This window comes from Filicampus tigris, chromosome 1 (assembly GCF_054856515.1).
Source record: "Filicampus tigris isolate MCC_2025a chromosome 1, RoL_Ftig_1.0, whole genome shotgun sequence".
NCBI lineage: Eukaryota > Metazoa > Chordata > Actinopteri > Syngnathiformes > Syngnathidae > Filicampus > Filicampus tigris.
In genome coordinates this window covers 32,021,155-32,042,528 of record NC_141217.1, presented here as the reverse complement: position 1 = coordinate 32,042,528, position 21,374 = coordinate 32,021,155, and the positions used below count along the sequence as shown (strand labels likewise).

The 21,374-nt window shown below is 42.4% G+C and overlaps 2 protein-coding genes across 13 annotated transcripts in view; both read left to right on the top strand.

Moving 5' to 3' along the window:
* The window catches only part of fam120c (family with sequence similarity 120 member C), a 35,462-nt gene extending 32,900 nt beyond the window's left edge, over positions 1-2,562 (top strand). For all 6 annotated transcript variants that reach the window (XM_086032977.1, XM_086032985.1, XM_086032952.1 and 3 more), the window contains 2 exons: positions 1,195-1,258; positions 1,370-2,562. In XM_086032977.1, coding sequence (XP_085889103.1) covers positions 1,195-1,258; positions 1,370-1,621 — 316 coding nt within the window. In that variant the 3' untranslated portion in view covers positions 1,622-2,562. The remainder of the gene's footprint in view (positions 1-1,194; positions 1,259-1,369) is intronic.
* A 5,821-nt stretch (positions 2,563-8,383) lies between these two features.
* hsd17b10 (hydroxysteroid (17-beta) dehydrogenase 10) lies at positions 8,384-21,144 on the top strand. Of its 7 annotated transcripts, XM_086033066.1 has the most exons (9): positions 8,384-8,548; positions 10,246-10,364; positions 10,447-10,595; positions 10,727-13,001; positions 15,477-15,641; positions 16,232-16,396; positions 17,899-18,027; positions 18,780-18,888; positions 20,788-21,144. In XM_086033066.1, exons 5-9 carry the CDS (start codon positions 15,480-15,482, stop codon positions 20,976-20,978), a joined length of 756 nt encoding a protein of 251 aa, XP_085889192.1. In that variant the 5' UTR covers positions 8,384-8,548; positions 10,246-10,364; positions 10,447-10,595; positions 10,727-13,001; positions 15,477-15,479; the 3' UTR covers positions 20,979-21,144. The 7 variants fall into 7 exon arrangements, with proteins under 7 accessions (XP_085889192.1, XP_085889202.1, XP_085889183.1 ...); XM_086033076.1 differs by lacking the exons at positions 8,384-8,548; positions 10,246-10,364 and having other exon boundaries at positions 10,375-10,595; positions 10,730-13,001; XM_086033057.1 differs by lacking the exons at positions 8,384-8,548; positions 10,246-10,364 and having other exon boundaries at positions 10,375-10,595.
* Positions 21,145-21,374: the final 230 nt, after the last annotated feature.

The following is a 21,374-nucleotide window of genomic DNA, read 5'->3' as shown; positions in this document are numbered from 1 at the left end:
TAATTTAGCTGCTTTTGCTGATTTTAGATTTTTGTCGAGGTACCATTTTGGTACGGGTATTTTATGCAGGCATAGTATCGGAAGTCACAATTTTGGTATCGTGACAACACTAGTGCAGCATGACCATATTTGTTGATGCATGTGTTTCAATTGGCATATAGTAGATTTGTATGATGTAAAGATTGACAGTGACAGAAAATATATTTGCAAAATATTTTGTTATAACCACCGTTTGCAACAAGCAGTGGCTGACAAAACAGGTCAATTATTTTAGATGTCATAAAATGTCAACGATACCATGGCAAAAACTTAAAACATCAGTAAAAAGCCGAGAAATGATAGCTGAGAGCAAAACAACTTCAACGTTTTACTTTTAATCACTCTGGTCCCTGCGGATAGAATATATTAATTGTAATTTTTCAATAAAAATAATTTGTCCACCTATAATTTTGTCCACTGGACGTCACCCTGGCGACCACTTAAATGACATTCTGAAATTGGCAGTTACTCAGGATTCGACACTTGATATTGATGCCCTTGCAGTATGACGGTGAAATGATGCCAAGTTTGAGGAGCAAAGTAAGCCTACTTCAATGCTTCAAGTGCTGCTGTGCCAACTTTGCACTACAGTTTTGTAAAAATGAATACCTCCTGTAGAAATATTAGAAGATACAGAATATTGCAAAATGTCAGTCAAATAGCTTCATTTCAAAAGAGGTTGTTTTGGTGGTTTTGGTTGTTTTTCATGCACTGCCACAACTTGGATGTATTTTGATGTCTACATTTACAGCTGCACCATCTTTTGGAAGAGTTCCCACTTGAGTTTGTATGTTGTGTTAAGTCAGTTGTCATGATTTCCAGATGGATGTGGAATTTTTTTCAATTTAAAATGATTTCTTGATTTGAACTGTTTTCCAAAAGGTACGTAGAGTATTTCAATCCACTGTGATCTGTGTAAATGGAAACACTGATGTTAAAATTGCACCCACTGTTAAGAAATTTTAGATTTGCAACAAGATAACAAATTAGAATATTTTCAGAACGTACTTGTAAAATTTGTAATTATTTGGAGCAGATTAGGCCACAAAAATACTGACCCGGCCCGCTTGAGATCAAATTGAGGCGAATGTGGCCCCTGAACTCAAATGAGTGTGACACCCCCGTGCTAAAATGTTGTCTGTTTGCTCACCACAGGAGGGGTAAAGATATCCCGGCAAAGCTAAGGGGAGGGAAAAAAGCAACTGCCAACCGAACACAGGTACGACCACTTTTGAACTCGGGTCTCAAACCTCTTTTGGGGTTGGCCAGAGAGCGAAATGAAGCTCTCAGATATTGCAACATGTCCTCCTTCTCTGCCCCCCCTCCCCAGACATCGTCGCCCCCTCCATCCAACAGTCCCCCAAAACCCTCAGAGGAGGCGGGCTCAGCGCCAGAGGTCCCAGCTCGGCATCTGAATGGCAGCTCAGCAGCCATGGGGCAGCCCTTGGAGCTGGCCCCCCTGGCCCAGCCAATCCAGTGTGCCTTAGCCAGCAGAGACAACCAATCAGAGGGGGTGCAAGCGGAGGCCCCCTGTTGCCTTGACGACTGCCCGTCAGACGGAGCGTTACAGAAAGAGGAGTGACGGACGTACAGCGTCCTCGAAGAGAGTTTGTGTTTGACTGCCTTTCCCCGTCTTTGTAGCCCCACCCACTAACTGTGACGTCATCACACAGAGCAGGAAGCATCCCCGAGCCGTGAGCGCCGAGCGCCTCTGTTGCGTATGCACCGCTGCTCCGTGTGATGCGTCCAAACAGTTGGCTGTCACAGCGGTTAAATGCCATTTTTAGTTTTCTCATGTGGTTTTATATTGTTGTTTTTTTTTTTGAGAGAGAGAGAGAGAGAGAGATCTTCTCCATGAGTCTGTAAGCACCCCACCCCTCCAAAAATAGCGTCTCCCCCGCACACAAACTCAAAAGAAGTTCCGCCCCATCACCACCGCCGCCACGTAAGCGAGCCCCCTCTCCATTATGGCTGTTTTACTTTCCTATGTTGCGTTGGAAACCCCTGCACACAAGAGGTTGCATTTGCCGTTGTTGGTGACAGATCGGATGTGGTCTCCACGGTTACGGCCCGTGGGCCCGGTCACCGCATTCGGTAGCCGCGTGTCAATGCGGTTTGCCAATGCCGTCTCGCGTGAGGTTTGACTTGCGGGAGACGTTCGCGATCCACAGATTCCAACGGAATGTGGCCGGCGTGCAAGAAACTAAAATATTCCCGAGCTCCTTTCTCAATGGATCACTGGAGCACTTGTGCACCACCATGATATTAGGACGCTCTTCTACTTTGACCTATGTAGCATAGCCTAACGCTTAGCTGTGCTAAGAAATCCCATGAATTTACGCACCTTAATCCTTAAAGTATGCAAGGTTTTACCCCCCGCTCCTCCCAAAAAAAAAGTGCATTCTTATATTATTGCCCCCGCCCCTCCTTCCCTTCCTCCCAAAAGCTTTGATTGTACTGTCCCAACACAAGCACTTGATGTTGTATTTAAATGTAAAAACTTTTTTTGGGGGGGGGGGGGGGGATAACAGAAGAAGCCCCTGATAGCGATGAGTTGACCGTGTGAGGGGTGCACGCATCTAAGTAAATGTTATTGATGACAGAGAAGTACATTTAACGGTAGAGATCTATTTGCGAGACATCAGAATGTGTACGGAGTGGTTCCAGACAAAGAGGCACTTTGTTTTCAAGATGTAAAACCACACTGGACGGTCCTCTGCCAGGTGATCGACAAGTCAAAACGCCTCGAGGCACCTTTTGAGAGTTCCAGGCCAAAAAGAAAAAAAAAAAGACTGCTGCTCGGCAGATATCGGAAGGTTCCAAGCAGACCCCGCAAAGTGGCCTAAAATGTTCACTAAAGAACTTTTTGAAGGACGCCCGATTCTTCTTTCCCGGGAGTCGTTGTCACTCTCAGAAAAAGTCATGTCCAAAGTGTATTTGAACGCGCCTAGCTGAGCGATGTAAAAGGGGTGCGCCAGCGTCGCCTCAAAGATCCCTCCATCCTCGGGTGGCCGTTGAGAAATGCTGAGAGCTCCAGCGTGTCACTTTAGACCAATAGAATGCACTTTCCTGCCCTAGAGGAGCAAGGCCAAGGCTTCGTGGGCGGGAACACTTGGGAGTAAACCCCCAAGGCACCCCCACCCGAGTGTCCCGCTCACATTCGGAGACTACGCTAGTGAACTGTTTTGTTAGAGCACTTAGGTTTGTATAGAAGCGGATGTCCCCCCCCACAGTAGGTTTCGTACGATAACGGAAATGCAAGTTATATTTACAGAACTGCGTTTGAAAGCAGGAGACATCCAACCGAGAGCATCCACGCGTGCTCGTCACAGACTCAAAAGGCAAGTCAACAAGAAAGCACCTTATTTTCATACTACGTTGATGACTTGTGCTCTTTCGCGTGCCGCAAAATTGACATGGATAAATGCCGTTGTGAAGGGAAAAAACATGAGTGTGTGTGTCAATGTAGTCGCGTCAGACATCCCCCTCGTTACCAACACAACCATTACAGTGAGACGCCGAGCGGCCGGCCACAAGCGCTCGCCGGGCCGCGCTCGCCGCCGCCGCCTCCTCTTGAACGCCAAATGAACGGAAATGATCAACGCCGCAACGAGCGCTGTACGTTTTCATAGGTGACCACGTCAATGGATTTAAATACCCAAGACATCACGGCTAGGCTAGAGAATATAGCTCCACTGGCCAAAACGCTCGACTGCGAGACTTCTTGGGAGTCGCATACTTAACTGCTTTCAACTATTTTGACATTAGGACATGTATTGCAATAGTACATTACGTGTTAGAGGACAGCGTTCCTGCCACGAGCCAGAGAGTGATCTGCTATACGATGCCCTCTACCGATTTGCTCGCCACGCGTGCGCGCGCGCCCGCACACACACACACAGGCAGACACGCACACACACACACGCACACACATTGGACAAACAGATATTCAGTTGCGTTTGTTACCAGCAGCATTCTCTCTGCTTTCGTGCTGACGTGATATATTTGTGCAGTTTCAGTTGCCAGTGGAGTGCTTGTCAGTTCATTGGAGATCATTTGGTAACACATTCGACTGACTCGGAATCCCAACACTCGCTTTTGCATGGACACATGAAAAATACACCTTACAAGTTTCGGGTAGGCACATCATGCGCACACACATAACACACACACACACACACACACGCACATATGTAGATTTAAAACAACAACCCTAAGTTACACAGTAGCTAGAATGGATCAAACAGCAACACAATACATCATGTAGCGACCCTCTTTTGTCCTCGTCTATTTTCGTTCAATAGAGATTTAATTAGTGATTTATTTTATTTTTTTTTTTTATGCTTGCTAACTCAACCACCCCTTCCTTCCCCTGCTTTGTCACGCTGTCCCCTCCTCTCCCGACACTTTTCTTTCTCTGTGCTCTGCTCTTTATCTTCCTCAGCACACACAAACACAGTCACGCACACACATTTTGGTCCCCATGAAGCAACAAGACAACTGAGGGCTTGGTCACCTCATTACATGTCATGGAATTAAAAAAAAAACAACAACGTTGTTGCATAAGTGTGCACATAGGCTAGGTTCACACCGCAGGCAAATGCGACCCAGATCGGATTTTTTTGCCCATTAGCAACCTATATTAGATTTTTTTTATGACAGTCTGAACGGCTCAATTCCGATTTTTTCAAATGCGACCTGGGTCGCTTTCATATTTGGTCCTACATCGGGTACGTATCCGATCGTATCCAATGCGTTCGCGGTCTGAACGGCCAGGTCGCATATATCCGACATTGACTTCATCCGGAGCCCAAAATGAGGGGATCGAATCTGCAAAGTACACTATTGACTTTATATTTTACTTTAATTTAATCCACCTTGAAACATGAAGCATAAAGTGGACATTTATGGCGATCGTAGTAATTCAGCGACGGCTCAGATCGATTTTTTTTTACGCGCAGTTAGGACGTCACCTCATCGACAGTGATGTCCCCATGAAATTAGATATTAAAGCCACGCCTCATAATTTCCCCCAAATACTGTATTTATTTCTACCTTCTACCTAATCGCTTGACTGTATGAATGCCCCGACACACTGGACCACATTTACTTTTGCGAACACAACGTCGGGCGTGACGTCGTCTCTTCTTCTGCGCATGCGGGCCACTTTGACGATGTGTTCATACAGCAGACAAGACCGAGGTCGCATTTATAAAGTAATATGAACGCTTACACAAAAAAATCCGAATTGAGCATTAAGACCTGCGATGTGAACCTAGCCTTAGACAATTTTTTTTTCATATCTCTTGGGTTGGATTGTTTTAAGTTGATAATGTTGTTGTTCAAACTTTTTCAAAACACGAATGTGCTCACGATGACGAAAACCTTGCGGTTCAACCAAGGTTTCTATGTCCAACTTTAAGATGGTTTGCCTTACAGCTAGTCAGTGATTGCTTCGCGGGAACCACGCTGTCACCTTTGGCAGTTTTCTAGTTCACACAGACACGCACACACTTAATGATATAAACAGTCTTGAATTACTCTGCCCCCCCACCCCACCCCCCTCTCCCACGCCTCCTCGCTTGTCCTGTAGCCCTAGGATGATTTGTAATGGCCGCCTTTCTCTTTTCTCTCTAGGCTGCCCTGCCCCTTAATCAACCCAACTAACAGTAAAGGTTATATTAACGTTAATAATCAGTTTCTGTATGTATCTAGCCAGAGTTTGAAAAAAAAATCTGAAAAAAAACCTGTTAAATTCAGTTGTGCAAATGTGTTTTTCTTACTATTTTAATGTTATTACATCTTCTAATCCTTCTACCATTGCTTCAGTTAGTACTGAAATACGCTTAGCCAACCTAGAGATTTGAACTGTAATAATTGCGATTTTCCTCACCTTTATATGGCATCTTTAGACACTTTCACAGTTAATGTACGTAAGTAAATATTGCCCGTTACCGATTGAGAACCATCGTCTGCTTTGTTGATTTTCATAATATCCCTGATGATAATTTTGTGGTCGATCTAAGAAGAATTCTGCACCCTTGCACAAGGCAGCGGAACGTCTCACCTGAGAGCCAAAGTACACCTAGTCTCCCCCCTAATCCCCTTGAGCCCACATAGTCTATCCCCACCTCCTGCAAACATTGACATCTTGCCCCGAGTTTATAGACCAGCGAGTATGATGACATATAACTATAACGACATTGCAGCACGTTTGATTTATGTGACTGTGAAGTAATGGTAGCTGTAGACCTCGGTTGTCATGGAGACACAAACAGGCAGGCAAGTGTGAACGGCGAGTGCCAGGTCGACAGAGACGTCCGCCTCGTCTGCGCTCACTTGTCCGTTGGTGTCGATTTGCTTGTTCCACATTGACTGAATTTAGGCTGTGCCAACCACTGCGCACGCACGTCAAGAAACGCAGCTCGACATTTCGTCGGGTGCTTTGCGGCCCTTTTTCTTTCCCCTGGATTTTTTTTTTTTTTTTCCCAACGTTTTTGCCATATCGAAGTGAATTTCACATTGATTTGTTTAAACTCGTCACCTGCTGTGGCGAGCATTTCAGAGTGGAACCTCTTGCCTACGATAGCAGAGACTTTTACCCTTGCGAATTTTTAGATTTTGTAGATTGAAAAATTTTTTTGTTGTTATTTTACCAATCAGAGAATAGAATGAACGTCAGCAAAATTTCGGCTGTGGTTTGGCAAAGTGAGTGACGCGCCCATCTCGTTGCCCCAGCTAGCAGGAGACCCTCGCAAGAGCCCAACCAACAATGTTGGACCAGCCCAAATCCCGGGGAAGAAAAGTGCTGCGCAGTGTCGGCGTAAAACATTAATTACGTATTAATGTGTTTGAGTGTGGAACACAATGTGCGCTCGTCTTACTTGTGCCGATTCTGATCTATTTGCAAGATTTTCACAACATTTTGTCCTGTTGAAAAAGGTCCCCATCTGTCTGTCTCTATACTGCCACTCCCCCCTCAGCAGCCCTCCAAACGACATAAGCCCAGCACCCAGACCCCCACCGTACCCCAATTTCCCCCCACTCCCCTGCAAAGGTGCTCCTCTTGATCAACATGGGCGTTTGCTGCCACGTTGTTCAAACATGCCTTCAGCATACACGTTACCCTGGACCACCTGCCGAAACTACCTGTGCAGCAAAAAAGGGTTCAAATATATCCATGATATTATTGTTCGAGAGATATTATCATCATCATCATTATTGCTGTTATAATTATGGTTGGTATCATTTGTCATCAATGTTAGCATTATGGAAGCACCAGACTGTTTGTGGAAAGATGAGAAGAGGGAAGAAAGAGTCAGTGACTTTTTTTTTTGTCTGGCTGTTGGTAGTCTGATCTCACAGATGGAGGGGAGGAGGAATGGTTCAGAAAGAGACAACCATGGCAGTCATGTTTGTACTGGTTGGGAAATGACTTACAGTGCTGAAATAAAATTTATTCTTTTAGTAAAAAAAAAAAAAATGGTGTGCCCAGTCTTATTTTTGTGGGTGGGCAAGGTAGCATTTGATCAAGTATTTTTACTCAATTGTAAATATATGGCTAATGGAAAGCACTGCACTTGGTGTTAATGGGGTAATGGTCGATGGGAAATATCGTTAGGGTTTTAAATGTGCAGATGTGGCAAAAGTACTTGGACTCTACTTAAGTAGAATACAGATCGTGTTTTGGAGAGGGGCCAATAAAATGCCCTTAACATTTATAGTTTTCATCAGTTTACAACCGCTGAAGATCCTCCTATATTCCGCCAGTTCCTCTTTTGACAGCTTGACAGAATTTCACACATGAACCCCCCCCCCTTTTTTTTTTTTCTTTTGGTGTCTCTGGGGCATCAGAGTGGGATATACTGTAGCAAACACAGGGAGACGTTAGAATACTATCCAAAGGTATGTGAGCAGTGCTAGAAGTACACACAGGAGAGGAATATATAATATCCAGAATGAGAGTTGGGCATACTGGTTTAAACAGTATGCTGTTTTTTAATGAAGAAACATTCCAATGGCTACTGTAATGAGTGGAGACCTCAGAATTTAGGGACTACAGAGCACATGTATAGAATTGGGGTACATTTAATTAGGTAAGACAAAAACTAATTGATAAGCTAAAATGTCAGGAAGTAGCTTTTGAGTACTAAAGACATCTTACAGAGAAATTGTGGTAAATGTAATTTTAATTTTGTATTTTCTGGGAATAATAGGGTTAAATGGGAGGGTTGTTCGTAAACTCCATTTCAGTGGGTGGCGGTAATTCACCAAAGGTTGTCTGCTAACCGCCAAAAGAAAGTAGAAGAAGCAAGCAGCCTACTTTGCTTGCAGCAAAAACGAAGATGGCGGGCGACGATGACAGTCCGAATTGGACAAGAGAACAAGCTACGCTGTCGTTTTTCTTTTTTGTCACATTGAGGACGCTGCGCGATGGGAGCGAAGGCTTTTTACTTCCCAGGCAGAGACAGCCGCGCCTCGTTTCGGTTCAGTGCCAGGCTAACTTGAGGTGAGCGCCGAATGATGTTAGCTGTCAGCTAGTCGCTCAACACTCGCATTTTAGCGTGCTAGTGACGCCGTTTTGCCATTAAAAGTTCTTCGACAGAGCTTTCAAGTTGCTTAGCGCTCAATCTGTTGTATTTTTTGCCAGCATCCTTTCCAAACTCGTTCTCGCTAAAAGGCTGAGATGGTTATCGGGTTAGCGTTTAGCCTTCCCTCAACTGACGAGGAATCAAGCGGCAACACGTTTATTTGGCATCAAAACACAGCAGCAGTACTGAGCGATGAACCCCTTAGTTTGCTAGTTTCCCTCCAGTTTTCCCAAGAAAAATAAATATTATTTTGTAAAAGAGGAATTATAAACAATGAAAGATTCAAGTGCGAGGGTATAGGCCAGGGGTCGGAAACCTTTAACACTCAAAAGAGCCATTTCGACCAGGTTTCCATGGAAAAGAAGGCACTGGGAGTCGCAAACACTTACTGACATTAAGAACCTCCAAAAAAAACGTCAGCTTGTTTGAGTTCCCGGGCACCGCTTCGTTCAAGTTGTATAATACCTTATTGCACACTCACGTCCACATATTACTACATACAAAATACATGCATTCGGTAATTTGACGCTTGAATTGATTAAGAGTATAAAAACCAAGCCGGCGACGTCCGAGTACTTCAAAGTACGCGCTCATCGTGCCTCCAGCCTTTGAAACGTCAGCCTTGTTGGAATAATAAAAAGGGAGATAACTAGGCTATGTCTGACATCGTGTCTTTGGAAGACGTTACAATACACTTCAATCGGACACATAAGGATGAAAGAGCTACATGTGGCTCCGGAGCCGCGGGTTGCCGACCCCTGGTATAGCCAATGTACATAACAGTCTAAAACAAAAACTACTATGTAGTGTTACGCTCTCTTTTAATCGGAGACCAAGACCGAGATCATCGACATGAATTTTAAAAACCATGACAAAGTTGAACACTTAAAAAGCATTCTCTTTTTGAGTTCTCTTTGAAAATACATTTGACAGCTGAAAACACATCGTCTACAACTCTTTCACAGCACAACATGCAAAAATCTCATCTTAACATTTTTTTCAACAAAATAGAAGAAAAAGGAATCCTTGCATGTATTTAAAATGAAGAGTAAAATAACTGCATTTAAAGAACACGAGAGAATTATGTGTGGCCGAAACATGCACGGTGGTGTCTCACTACTCATTACTACTAATAATAAGAAAACCTTATTTACAACACAGGCGAGATTGCCAGCATTTCATGTATTACAGCTAGTAACGCATGAATCGAAGCTGTTGGTTGTTTTACCAAGTGCATGTCCTTATCACATTCATGAAGTTGAAGAAAAGCAGATCACTGCTGGTCTCAATTGGTCTTGTCGGAAAACCTAATCCATCTGGTCCAAAACCAGGTGTGCCGTGGGAAATTATCTAATTTGTGTGCCTGTGCGGTCGGGCGCCTGGCAGCGTAAGCTTATATAAACAATATAACATGTATGTAAATTATATTGTTAAAATAAGCTTTTTCACAATTTCAGCTGGTGGTGTGCCGCGGGATTTTTTTCAATGAAATACATGTGCCTTGACTCAAAAAAGTTTTAAAAACATTGATCTAGAGTACTGAATTGTTGTGGAAGTAGCATGTTCAATATGTTCCACTCATGTTTCCCCGCACCTACTTTGCCATCTTGCCAAGGTCCCCATTTACTGCTTGAGACTGACGGTGTCCCTCACGAAGCCTGCGAGAGGACGTGTAGCGAGATGTCTGGCATCTGGTTTCCCAGACAACGGCAGTGGGGCTGTGCGTGGGATGAGGTAGTAGATTGTATAGTTTTAGGATCACACCAGATCTGGGAGATGACTATACAGCCTACTGTCTTCCTCACGGCAACCAAAGCATCCTGTTGATCTCATGAGAGGCCGACCGCATATCTGCCATGTCGTCAAGGTGACCGATGCAGATGTTGGCCTTAGGGGGCGGGCATTCATTCGGCCGCAATAACTTCGAGGACGTTTGGGCGGTGTTTGTAGCTGCGCTGTAGTGAGGTACAGTACAAAATTGTGTTTTTGTGGGACGCAGGATCCGTATCCCAGCGCCCCTATCGCTACACACAAAATAGTTCCTTTCTTTTTTCAACTTACATAGTGCTCTGATTTTTTTTTTTTTCTTATGTCAGAAGATGGCAGTCCAAGACTGGCGCAAGACAACACTTTCAGCACAAATCATCTCGGGAGCCAACAACATCAAATAATTCTCTTAGAAAGGCTATGGATGGGACAACAAAGTACATGTATATTTTTTTCAAATGTCTAGAGTTCATGTCAAAAGTTCTCTGAAAAATACTCAAGTAGACTAGATTGCTATCAGATCTACCAAACTATGGTATAGTAACAAATAGGGATGAACGATGTTAGGGAAAAAAAATTGTCTTGCCATTTTTCTTTCAGATATTGCGATGTCGATTCGATTTGCGATTTTCTTCAAATGAAGCTTCACTGCATTTACAACATTTACAAATATGACAGAAAATGACATACCATTAAATACATTAAAACTATTACTTTAATAATGCAAATACACTAAAGAGGTTTTGTGAGGGAGGTTGTCCTTTTTCAAAGATTTTAAAAGGGTTCAAGTAAGGCAAGACCGATTGTACTACTTGCCATCATGTTTAGATATGCAATTATGTCATAGTATATAAATGCACTACTTTTTTTTTAACCCAAAACGGTTTTAAATTGTGTACTAATGTACATGTTCTTTGTACATGAATGTAAGATTACATGTAAATATTTTCCTATATTTTTGCTAGACACTTAACTGATTGAAAGACTGAAGGCTTAGTGAAAGGGTAAATATTTCCTGTTAAAACGGGCCAGAAAGTATCATATTCTTCTCTGCTTCTTTTCATTCAAATTTGTATTTTCATGTATAGATGCTGCTCTCTTTAAAAAAAAAAAAAGTCCCTTTGCAAAGTTGAATTAAATAAAAATAATTTTGAGAACTATTACTGTGTGGATCTCAAAAGAAAGTACCCTGTGGTAAAGAGGTAAAGAATAGTACAAATATAAGCAAATAACATTGCTGATACTATACTAAGTATTGATACTTTTCACATCGATGTCTTAGTCATGGCTGACGTAACCCGTTAACGTCTTGCGGTATTCGAGCGTGTGCTAAATTGCTAATGTTGTAGCCGTCGTCTTATTTTATGTCTAGATCCGTATTAATAGTAATACACATTTGTGTTCATAGTTGCTGGCTCTCTGGACGAACCGCGGTTCTAGCCAGACTCCAGTAAAAAGTCTACTGTAGATCTAAGCACTTATTTTAGGTCTTTCCAGACTCTGCACTTAGCATGCTTAGCGACTCCTTGTTCGCCTCCTTGGTGAAAGCGCTACTTTTTAGTAGGGTAGTTTGTCACCACGTAGGAAAGGATCAGCATCACACAGCTCCTTCCTGCTGCAGCTCACGGACTTAAAAAAATAAAGTCCGCGCTGCTGTGGAGCAAGCAAGGTATCTTAGCGGCTAGCACTGCCCAGCAGCCACGAAAGACATGATTTTCGGAAGTATGGGTGACAGCGGGAGCGTGACGTGGACGCAACGCTTTTGTTTTCTTTTTACGCCAATGCCACATTGGCACTGATTAGTGTGACCCGTCCATAGTAGCGTGCAGCTGATTGTTGGGCGTGGGGGATTGGAAAAAATGCAGGTTTGACAATCTTGAAATCGCGCTGTATGAGACCGCGATTTCGGTCCCAAAACGAGAAATCATTAAGCATTAGTAACAAATAAGAATTAAGACTTGTATTCCGATTAGAATGAAACCGAATGACCAAACGGAATAAGAATGCTCCATATAAACACTTCATTCGAAATAAAAAGGCCGAATCCGAATGGAATTTCATTTGGATTAACACGGGTAGTATATTTCTTTTGACAATCTACCACTATTACTACCGGTATTTCAAAAGGTTGTAGCTTGAAAATGGTTAGGGATAAAGGCATACTACTGTCAACATTGCTTTTCGCCAATTTGCTATTTTGGCGCTTAACTCATTCAGTGCCAGACATTTTGAGACCCTCTTTTCCCCTAACGTTTGAAAAATATATAAAAATTAAAAAAAAAACAACAACATATATTTTAGATTCATTGCACACCAACTGAAATATTTCAGGTATTTTGTCTTAATGCCGATGATTTTGGAATATACAGCTCATGAAAACCCCAAATTCATATCTATAAAAATTAGCCTATCATGAAAAGGTACCCTTGACGCGCTATTAACCTAATCATCTGAGTCAACTCATTAAATCTAAACACCTGCAAAAGATTCCTGAGGCTTTTAAAAACTCACAGCCTGATTCATTACTCAAAACTGCAATCATGGGTAAGACTGCCGACCTGAGTGCTGTCCAGAAGGCCATCATTGACACCCTCAAGCAAGCTGGTAAGACTAGTGATGGGTTGATGATACATCATGGAGTATATTGACACAGTACACGAACTGTGTTGACACTGAATTGATACTGTGTTGGTAAGTCAACGCTGACCTCTGCTGTACATCAAAAAGTCATTGCAGGTCACATTTTGTAAAAAAGGATAAACTTGCATGCTGACCCAACATTAGCTTGTGAAATAATATGAAATCTTTATTCAATTGCTAGTTTTGTACTTAAAATGTGATCTTTGTATATTGTATTTGCTCCATTTGTTTGCTGAGTGAAGTTGTTGATGAGAAGAGTTCAAAATCTGCTTGTTTGTGTAAAGGCTCAAAGGAGCATGTAATGTATATCAAATTGATTTAATAAAATTTAGAGATAACGTGAGTTATGTATGGGATTTTGTTAACCAAAGTGTTCAATCTCCATCCAACAAACCCACAACATGTCGATATATAAACACAATTTGACACGGCACAGCCAAACGACACACTTCCTGTATTGGTCACATGATTTTTTGTTAAAGCGATACACGCACCAATACGGGGTTTCACACTAGACATCTCGGCACAGTGCTGATGTACTAGTGTTCCTCGTCCCATCATCACTAGGTAAGACGCAGAAAGAAATCTCTGATCGAATAGGCTGTCCCCAGAGTTCTGTATCAAGGCACCTCAGTGGGATGTCTGTGGGAAGGAAAATGTGTGGCAGAAAACTGCACAACCAGAAGAGGTGACCGGACCCTGAGGACGATTATGGAGAAGGGCAAATTCCAAACCTTGGGGGAGCTGTGGAAGCAGTGGACTGAGTCTGGAGTAGAAACATCCAGAGCCACCATGCACAGGCGTGTGCAGGAAACGGGCTACAGGTGCCGCATTCCCCAGGTCAAGCCACTTTTGAACCAGAAACAACGGCAGATGCGCCTGACCTGGGCTACAGAGAAGCAGCACTGGACTGTTGCTCAGTGCTCCAAAGTACATTTTTCGGATGAAAGCAAATTTTGCATGTCATTCGGAAATCAAGGTGCCAGAGTCTGGAGGAAGAATAGTGAGAAGGAAATGCCAAAATGCCTGAAGTCCAGTGTCAAGTACCCCCAGTCAGTGATCCTCTGGGGTACCGTGTCAGGTGTTGGTCCACTGTGTTTTATCAAGGCCAGGGACAATGTAGCTGGGACAATGTAGCTGGTTATCAGGAGATTTCGGAGCACTTTATGGCTCATTAGGCTTTAGGCTTTATGGAGACTGCAGAGAAAACAGGGTTGGTGCGCTTAGCAAATGGCAATTTAAGATGATCGCCGGTGTGGCATGTATATAACTGGTCAGGAAACTCGAACCCTCTTTCAGAGTTTCTAACACATTTTTTGTAACTGACTAAGTATTCATACTTGATCCAAATGGAGAAAGAGTAAAGCCTCCTCAGAATTATTTAGTTTTTAATTTTGTTTTTGTTTGCCCACTGTAAATTAACAATTTCTGTGAAACATTTTGGGTGCATGTCATTTTCCGAGTCATCAGAGTTGACGTGTAGTGACGCATCTGTGCTAGACATGAGCTTTGGTAACACGTGACGTCGCGGCTGCCTGCAATCCAACATGGCGAACATTCGGTGTGTCAAGGTGAGCAAAGGAAAGCCGAGAAGAACTAAGAAACCTTTGTCATGCTCCACAGCGCACGTATCAAAGTTGCTTGTGTGTCAAATGCAAGATTGTGTAATGTTAGTCTTGTTTGTTGTGCCCGTTTGCAAGTTTTGTAGCCGTGGATTAACATGTCCATGATAGCCGGATGTTGTCACAATCTCTCTTCATTCAACCCAAACTCCTAAAGGTGCCCACGAGTGTGTTGCATGCCGCCTAGCGTTCTTTACGGATCTAACATTTCATTTCATTGCATATGTGGGACTACTTAGTCATTCTTCTCGATGTAGTCAGCGTGTCCTTAGATTACGAGAAAAAAACAAACAAAAAAAAAGCAATGAAGTTTTATGACGTACGGAAAATCTCGCGTTATGACTTGATAAAATTCACATTTTAACGCGACGAATTTCACCTTGTAACTTCTTAAATTACCTGTTACAATTTAATATATTTCATTTTTAATGTGATAAAATTCACGTTACAACAGGATGAATTTAACCTTATAACGTGATCAAATTGATTTCCATATTCGGCAAATCGAAGCGGTTCCTTCCGGTTGAGGTCACTAGTGGAGCCCTTTTTCAGTATGCATGTCTTTTAAAATCTAAAATAAGATACAATGTTATTTTTCGAAAGAGTTTTATAGAAAGGCAGCATTAACTTTGGTTTATAAAACACAAAAAGGACTCTGCCAGTCACTAGAATTTCCCATTCTAACATGATCCTAATCAGGTTTTTTTTTTTTTTTTTAACCTGGTGTGGCAGCATTTTCTTCCGTGTGCGATGATTTGAGTTTTTGAAGGTTTTCCACTTGGCGCCATTTTGAATGGCTTCTTCTTGCCGGCCTCAGGGTATGGTGGGCCTGGTGACCGGCGGAGCGTCAGGCCTGGGCCGGGCCACGGTGGAGCGGCTGGTGCAGAGCGGAGCGTCCGCCGTCATTGTGGACCTGCCGTCCTCCGAAGGTTCAACGCTGGCGGCTACTCTGGGAGACAGATGTGCCTTCGCTCCAGCGGATGCAAGTACACGAATGATGGGTCCCTTTTCAGCGCAACAACTCGCTGAGCCTTAACTGAGCTTGTAAATTCCCGCTTTATTCCCATTAATTTCCTTGGAAAGTTTCAGGAAAGGGTTTTTAGCTGTGAGTAGGGCAGTGAAATTAATCTGAATTAAATGACACTTCACGATTATTACAAAATAGGCATAATCGTAAAAAAATATTATTAATATGCATTTATATCCAACGCACTTTTGTTTACACATTGAAGTCATACTTGAATTTATACATTTGCTACTTGAATTTATACAGTTGCACCTTGTTTTTAATTTTATAATAACTAATTTTATAAATTTTGCTTGGTCCAAAAGGAACTTACATAATTATAGTGTTTCAAAGAAATGTATTTGTCTTTGTTTTTTTACATTTAAACATTTAATTGTTTTGTACCCAAAAAATAAATGATCGTTTGAATAATCGTGATTTCAATTATTACCAAAATAATCATGATTCATATTTGTTTCATAATCGAGCAGCCGTAGCTGTGAGTGTAGTTTCCTTTGAGAGCACAAAGGTTCCATGAATAACGCGTCCCTCGTGTTGTCTCACAGGTGACGTCAGAGGCGGATGTGCGGTCCGCCGTGAACTTGGCGCGAGACAAGTTTGGCAAATTGGACCTGGCTGTCAACTGCGCCGGCATTGCTGTCGCGGTCAAAACGTACAATTTCAAGAAGGACCTCCCACACAGCTTGGATGACTTCCAGCGCGTCATAAATGTAAGACGCAGAGCTGTGCAGTCCGTCCCTCCGTCCCGGACGGACACACATTTTTTGGGGGGGGGGGCAACAAGTTTTAAAAAAAGGGTCAGACTAAGCAAGGGCTTCCCAGTAGTCACATTGCACATGCATATTATGTCCTCTCATGGTTCAACATATGTAATACCATGGATAATGCCCCAGGAGTCAGCCATTTCACCTCACTGACAGAAGCACGCCCAGCCTGTCTTGTGTGTGTAATCCGGCATAGTTTTGTTAACTAACTGTTCACATTTAGTACCTTACCTCTTGCCAAGTATGTCCTTGTGTGGGTCATCTTAAGACCGTAAAAATCTCTACCAGCGTATACATTTGAACAAACCGAAAGTGGAAGGCTTTGTTTCCTCTTAAAATAACTTATTGCATTATTTTGCAATAATTATTTGACAAAAAATGAAAACGCCTTAAGTTCAAACGCAAATGTTTTGCAATAAAACTCAATAGTATTGCATAATTAATCTTAAAATATTATCTCGATGCCCCCTGGTTTTCTCCAGTCGGCGTGATCTTCATCACACCAGCTCTGTTAAGACCTTCGCATCCGTCGGCTGGCCTGGGTCGGCTGGCCTCAAAACGTCTCCAAGTTGTTGCACAAAAAGCCCATTTTGGATTTCAATATGCGACAACAAAACTGTCACTGATATTCAGCAACGCTTTTGATGTTGCAGCTTAAAGACAAAGTCAACCCCAAAATGGTCTTTATAAGAAAATGTTCTATGCAGCCCACTAGTCTAAACACAGCATTCTGATTGATATTGCATTTGTGGAATATTAGTTAAATGGTAAAATCCACCTGGTTTTGTCCATCTCAGGGGGCAGCTATTTTGTCGCTGTCGACTGAAAATGACATCGCAGTTGCTTAGGTAACAACCAATCATGACTCAGTTTCAGGAAACAGGTGAGCCATCATTGCTGTGATGTCATTTTCAGTTGACAGAAAGTGACAAAATGGCCGCTCCTTGAAATGGTTTAACTCATATTCCAATTAGAATCTCGTATTTAGACTAGTGACGGCGCATAGAACATTCTATTGTCAAGAAAAAATATGGGTTGACTTCCCTCTTTAATAACGTAAACGAATAAAATCTAAAAGAAAAGCTGCTGCTTCCTTACAACATTCCTCTGTCCTGAAGTAAGAAATGGACTGCTACCCAAGGACACATTCTTTTGACTATGTGAAAGTCAGATAACAGCAAAAGAGACAAGATTAAAATGTTAAAATGTACTTATTCCAAAAGGAATAGGGCAAAAAAATATTTCTACCCTTGCTCATGATCCTATAGAATTCTTCATAGGAACATCAATGTAATAGTATGATTATGTAATATTAGTATATACACATCCTTATTTCTTTATACACATTTACAAAGTTTTATAAGTGTCAGCTGTATGTGGGATATTACTGAAAGAGAAAAAAAAAAAAAAAGAAGTTGATTGTGGTGCCGTTTGACTGTGTGGCGCAGGTGAACATCGCAGGAACCTTCAACGTGATTCGTCTGGCCGTGGGAGCCATGGGCAAAAACGAGCCCGATGCAGACGGCCACAGGGGCTGCATCGTCAACACTGCCAGCGTGGCCGCCTTTGATGGGCAGGTGAGCCGGCCGGACGCCGCGAATGGCAGACGTCCGCCCCTTTTGCAGAACGCCGTTCCGCATTGCGGTTCGCCTGTCACGGACGGAGGGAGGGATGGAGTCGATTCCGGTTCCCTTCAAATCCATTTTCAAAAATGTCCCCAAAATGACAGTCAGTCAGAATGTCAGTTTGATGCATCGCTTGGATCGGCCACTTCAACCTGACGACACCGCAGTGGGGAAAGATTTGAAATTCAGATGATGGGAGTTTTTTGTGTGGGGGCAGAATGGCATTTTTGGGGAGCGCTTGTCTGTGATTCATGAATAGAAAATCTGTTTGGAAAAAAATGCCATCTCCAACTGACAAAGTTTAGTCTCAAAATATCCACCAGTAAGGTCGTACGGGCCGAAATTCAGAGAGGTTCTGCAAGTCGACCCTTCCGAATGAGTGTGACCTGGTGTCAAAAACTCGATTGACGTGGCGCCAATGGACGATTATTTGGTAAGAAGAGCAGCAGAATAGCTCATGTGCGTCAGTCGTCAATTGTTTTTTTCCTGAAATGATTTGTTCCGGAGGATTTTAGAAGCGTTTGAAAAGTTAATTCCTTATTTTCAGAACATTCGACTTGGCACATTTGCCATTATGACCTCCAGAAAGGCCCCAAATTTGTTGGAATTAGAATATTAAACAAGTGTGCTTTGGCGCCACCAATCAAAACATTGACTAGCTTGTTTTTGTGCTGAGCAACACTGACTGACGTTGTTGCGTGTAGGTCGGCCAAGCGGCGTATTCAGCGTCTAAAGGCGGCATCGTTGGAATGACCCTCCCCATTGCGAGGGATCTGGCCCCGATGGGCATCAGGGTCGTCACCATAGCACCCGGTGAGTGCACAAACATCTCCATTGATCCTCGATTGCTCAGCTTTCCGATTTACAATGGGACTGCTGATTATAGCCTCCATTGAGAGCATCCTCGTCTACTGCATCACAGTGTGCTTTTATACTCCGATGTGCAATTAATTGTAATGTAAATAAATCACCTCATGCAGTTCTCGGCAGTATTCACACTCAAGAATATGTTCCCAGCAGGCCCACTAGTTGAAACATGGCATTCGGATTAATTTTGCGTTTGTGGAATATAAGTTAAGCAGCGAAATGCACTTGTTTTTAGCCATCTCTGGGAGCGGCCATTTTGTCTTATGTCGACTGAAAATGACATCACAACTGCTCTCAACGACCAATCACGGCTCAGATTCAGAACACAGGTCAGCCGTGATTGGGCGTTGTGAGCAGTTCTGATGTCATTTTTGCATATTAGTCTATTTTATGTTATTGTTTATATCTTCTTACCTCATATGCACCAGACGGAGCAGCGCTCCCAATGTCATTGTATACCTGATGTTCAATGACAATAAAGGCATTCCATTCCATTTCCTTAGTCTACATTTCGAATTTACACAGTTCAGCGTCCTTGCACATGGGGCCCGTTTTTTTTTTTTTTAACCATCTATGTTTTTTGGTGGGTCATATTGAAAGAGGATCTTGAAATTAGAGAAGCAACAATTAATCGATTATCAAAATAATTCACAACTATTTACCTAATCGATAAATCGTTTTAGAGTCTGAAATTGTCCACATTCTCAGAATTTCAGGCTCCCAACTTGTAGCTATTTCCTGGTCAATCATCCACGCTTCGTACTGTTTTGTATTTTTATTCTTTTTTTCAGTTGAAATACAGTCAATGAACACCGTGAAAACTAAAGAATAGAATGAAATGAAATGTATAAATTCATATTCTTCACAATAAACTGTACAACGTTTAATTATTTCCTAATATATATAATAGTTCTTAAATAGTCCAAATGTAGTCAAGCTATCAATCTATTGTTGCCACATTCAATACACAACTCATTGCGACATCTCAAAGGCATTTGAAGTACGCGATGCAATGTTAATAATCAATGTCAACACGAACAAAATAAACTCTTTAAAAAAAAACCAGGAGTTTTGTTTACCGTGTGCGCCCTTGACCAGTTGTAGCTAAAATTCTTTGTGTATTTCTTGCCGACAGTGTCCCTGCCTTAATCGCTGCGCTCTCGCTCGTCTCATTTACCGTTCGTCTCGTTTCCTCGTCGCCGCTTCCTTATGGCCGTAATATCCGCCCAGCGGACAACAACTTCCGGGTCAGGGTTGAACCAAATTAAATGGATATATTTGAATCGAATTCAATATGATGTTTCTTTCTTTTTGGGAAGACTTATGCAATAATTTAACCAACTGTAAATAACTTTTTGTGAACGCAGATTGTCTTTGTGTTTCTCCAAATAAGACATTTGCAAACATCCGCCTTTACTTTGGAAAACAATCATCAACATTTTGGCTGATTTTTCTGACCAACCACTAACTGAATCATAATCAATTTATATTGGTGCATTTTCTGCATTGCCAATTTCGAATGTCCTGCTTTTGAATAAAAGATTGCATATTGCAAGACGTTTTTTGTTTTAGTTTTTTTTTTTTTTCATATCCAGTTAATCGAAAAAAATAATTGTCAGATGTATCGATTAAAATAGTCATTAGTCGGTCCCTCATTGAAATGATATGAAAGACATTTGGGGGCTCATATTTTGGGGTATATTTAGAGTTTAAACTGCGAATGTAGGCAATTGTAAACATCTTTGAGGCGAGCAAATATTTGGTATTGCGGGTTTGTGTCGGTCCCAAACCTCCCCAAAAGAGTAGCCGTCCTTGGAGTCTAATCCATGAATTTGCTGAACGCAGGTCTGTTCTCCACTCCCCTGCTGGCCGGGCTTCCAGAGAAGGTGCGCTCTTTCCTGGCTCGCCAGGTGCCCTTCCCCTCGCGTCTGGGCGACCCCGCCGAGTTTGCCCACCTGGTGGCGGCGCTGGCCGAGAACCCCATGATTAACGGGGAGGTCATCCGGCTCGACGGAGCCATTCGCATGCAGCCATGAGCGCGTGCGTGCTCATGCGTTTTCATGGTAAACAGCAGCAGGATGAAGGCAAGCAAGACCACCATATCTCCTCTCAATGGGACAATATGTGTACAAAGTTTTCAGTACATTGCAGTACTCTCGAGTTGTTTGGTAAACCACTTTGAAAATAAAGCTAAAAACTGTACATTTTGGTCTGGAATCTTGCTTTTTTTTTACAAGTTTCATAACTGAACAGTATTTTACCCATTTTTCTTCATAGCACTACTTTCAGAGTCAGCAATGAAAAAAATGTGTGCATTTCTTCATCAGACTCAGAATAGCTTTATTGTTTTTGCACCATAGCGTGCAGTTAAATGGAACAGACACAACCTGTTCAACAGTCCAAGAGACAAAGGAAAAAATAGCTTCGCATTT

Excerpts from the sequence above, each read along its gene's own strand:
- hsd17b10 (XM_086033041.1), top strand. The coding sequence starts at position 14,775 with ATGTTGTCACAATCTCTCTTCATTCAACCCAAACTCCTAAAG. Across the intron at positions 15,642-16,231 it reads GTGCCTTCGCTCCAGCGGAT|GTGACGTCAGAGGCGGATGT; the intron begins GCAAGTACACGA and ends GTTGTCTCACAG. Across the intron at positions 16,397-17,898 it reads ACTTCCAGCGCGTCATAAAT|GTGAACATCGCAGGAACCTT; the intron begins GTAAGACGCAGA and ends TGTGTGGCGCAG.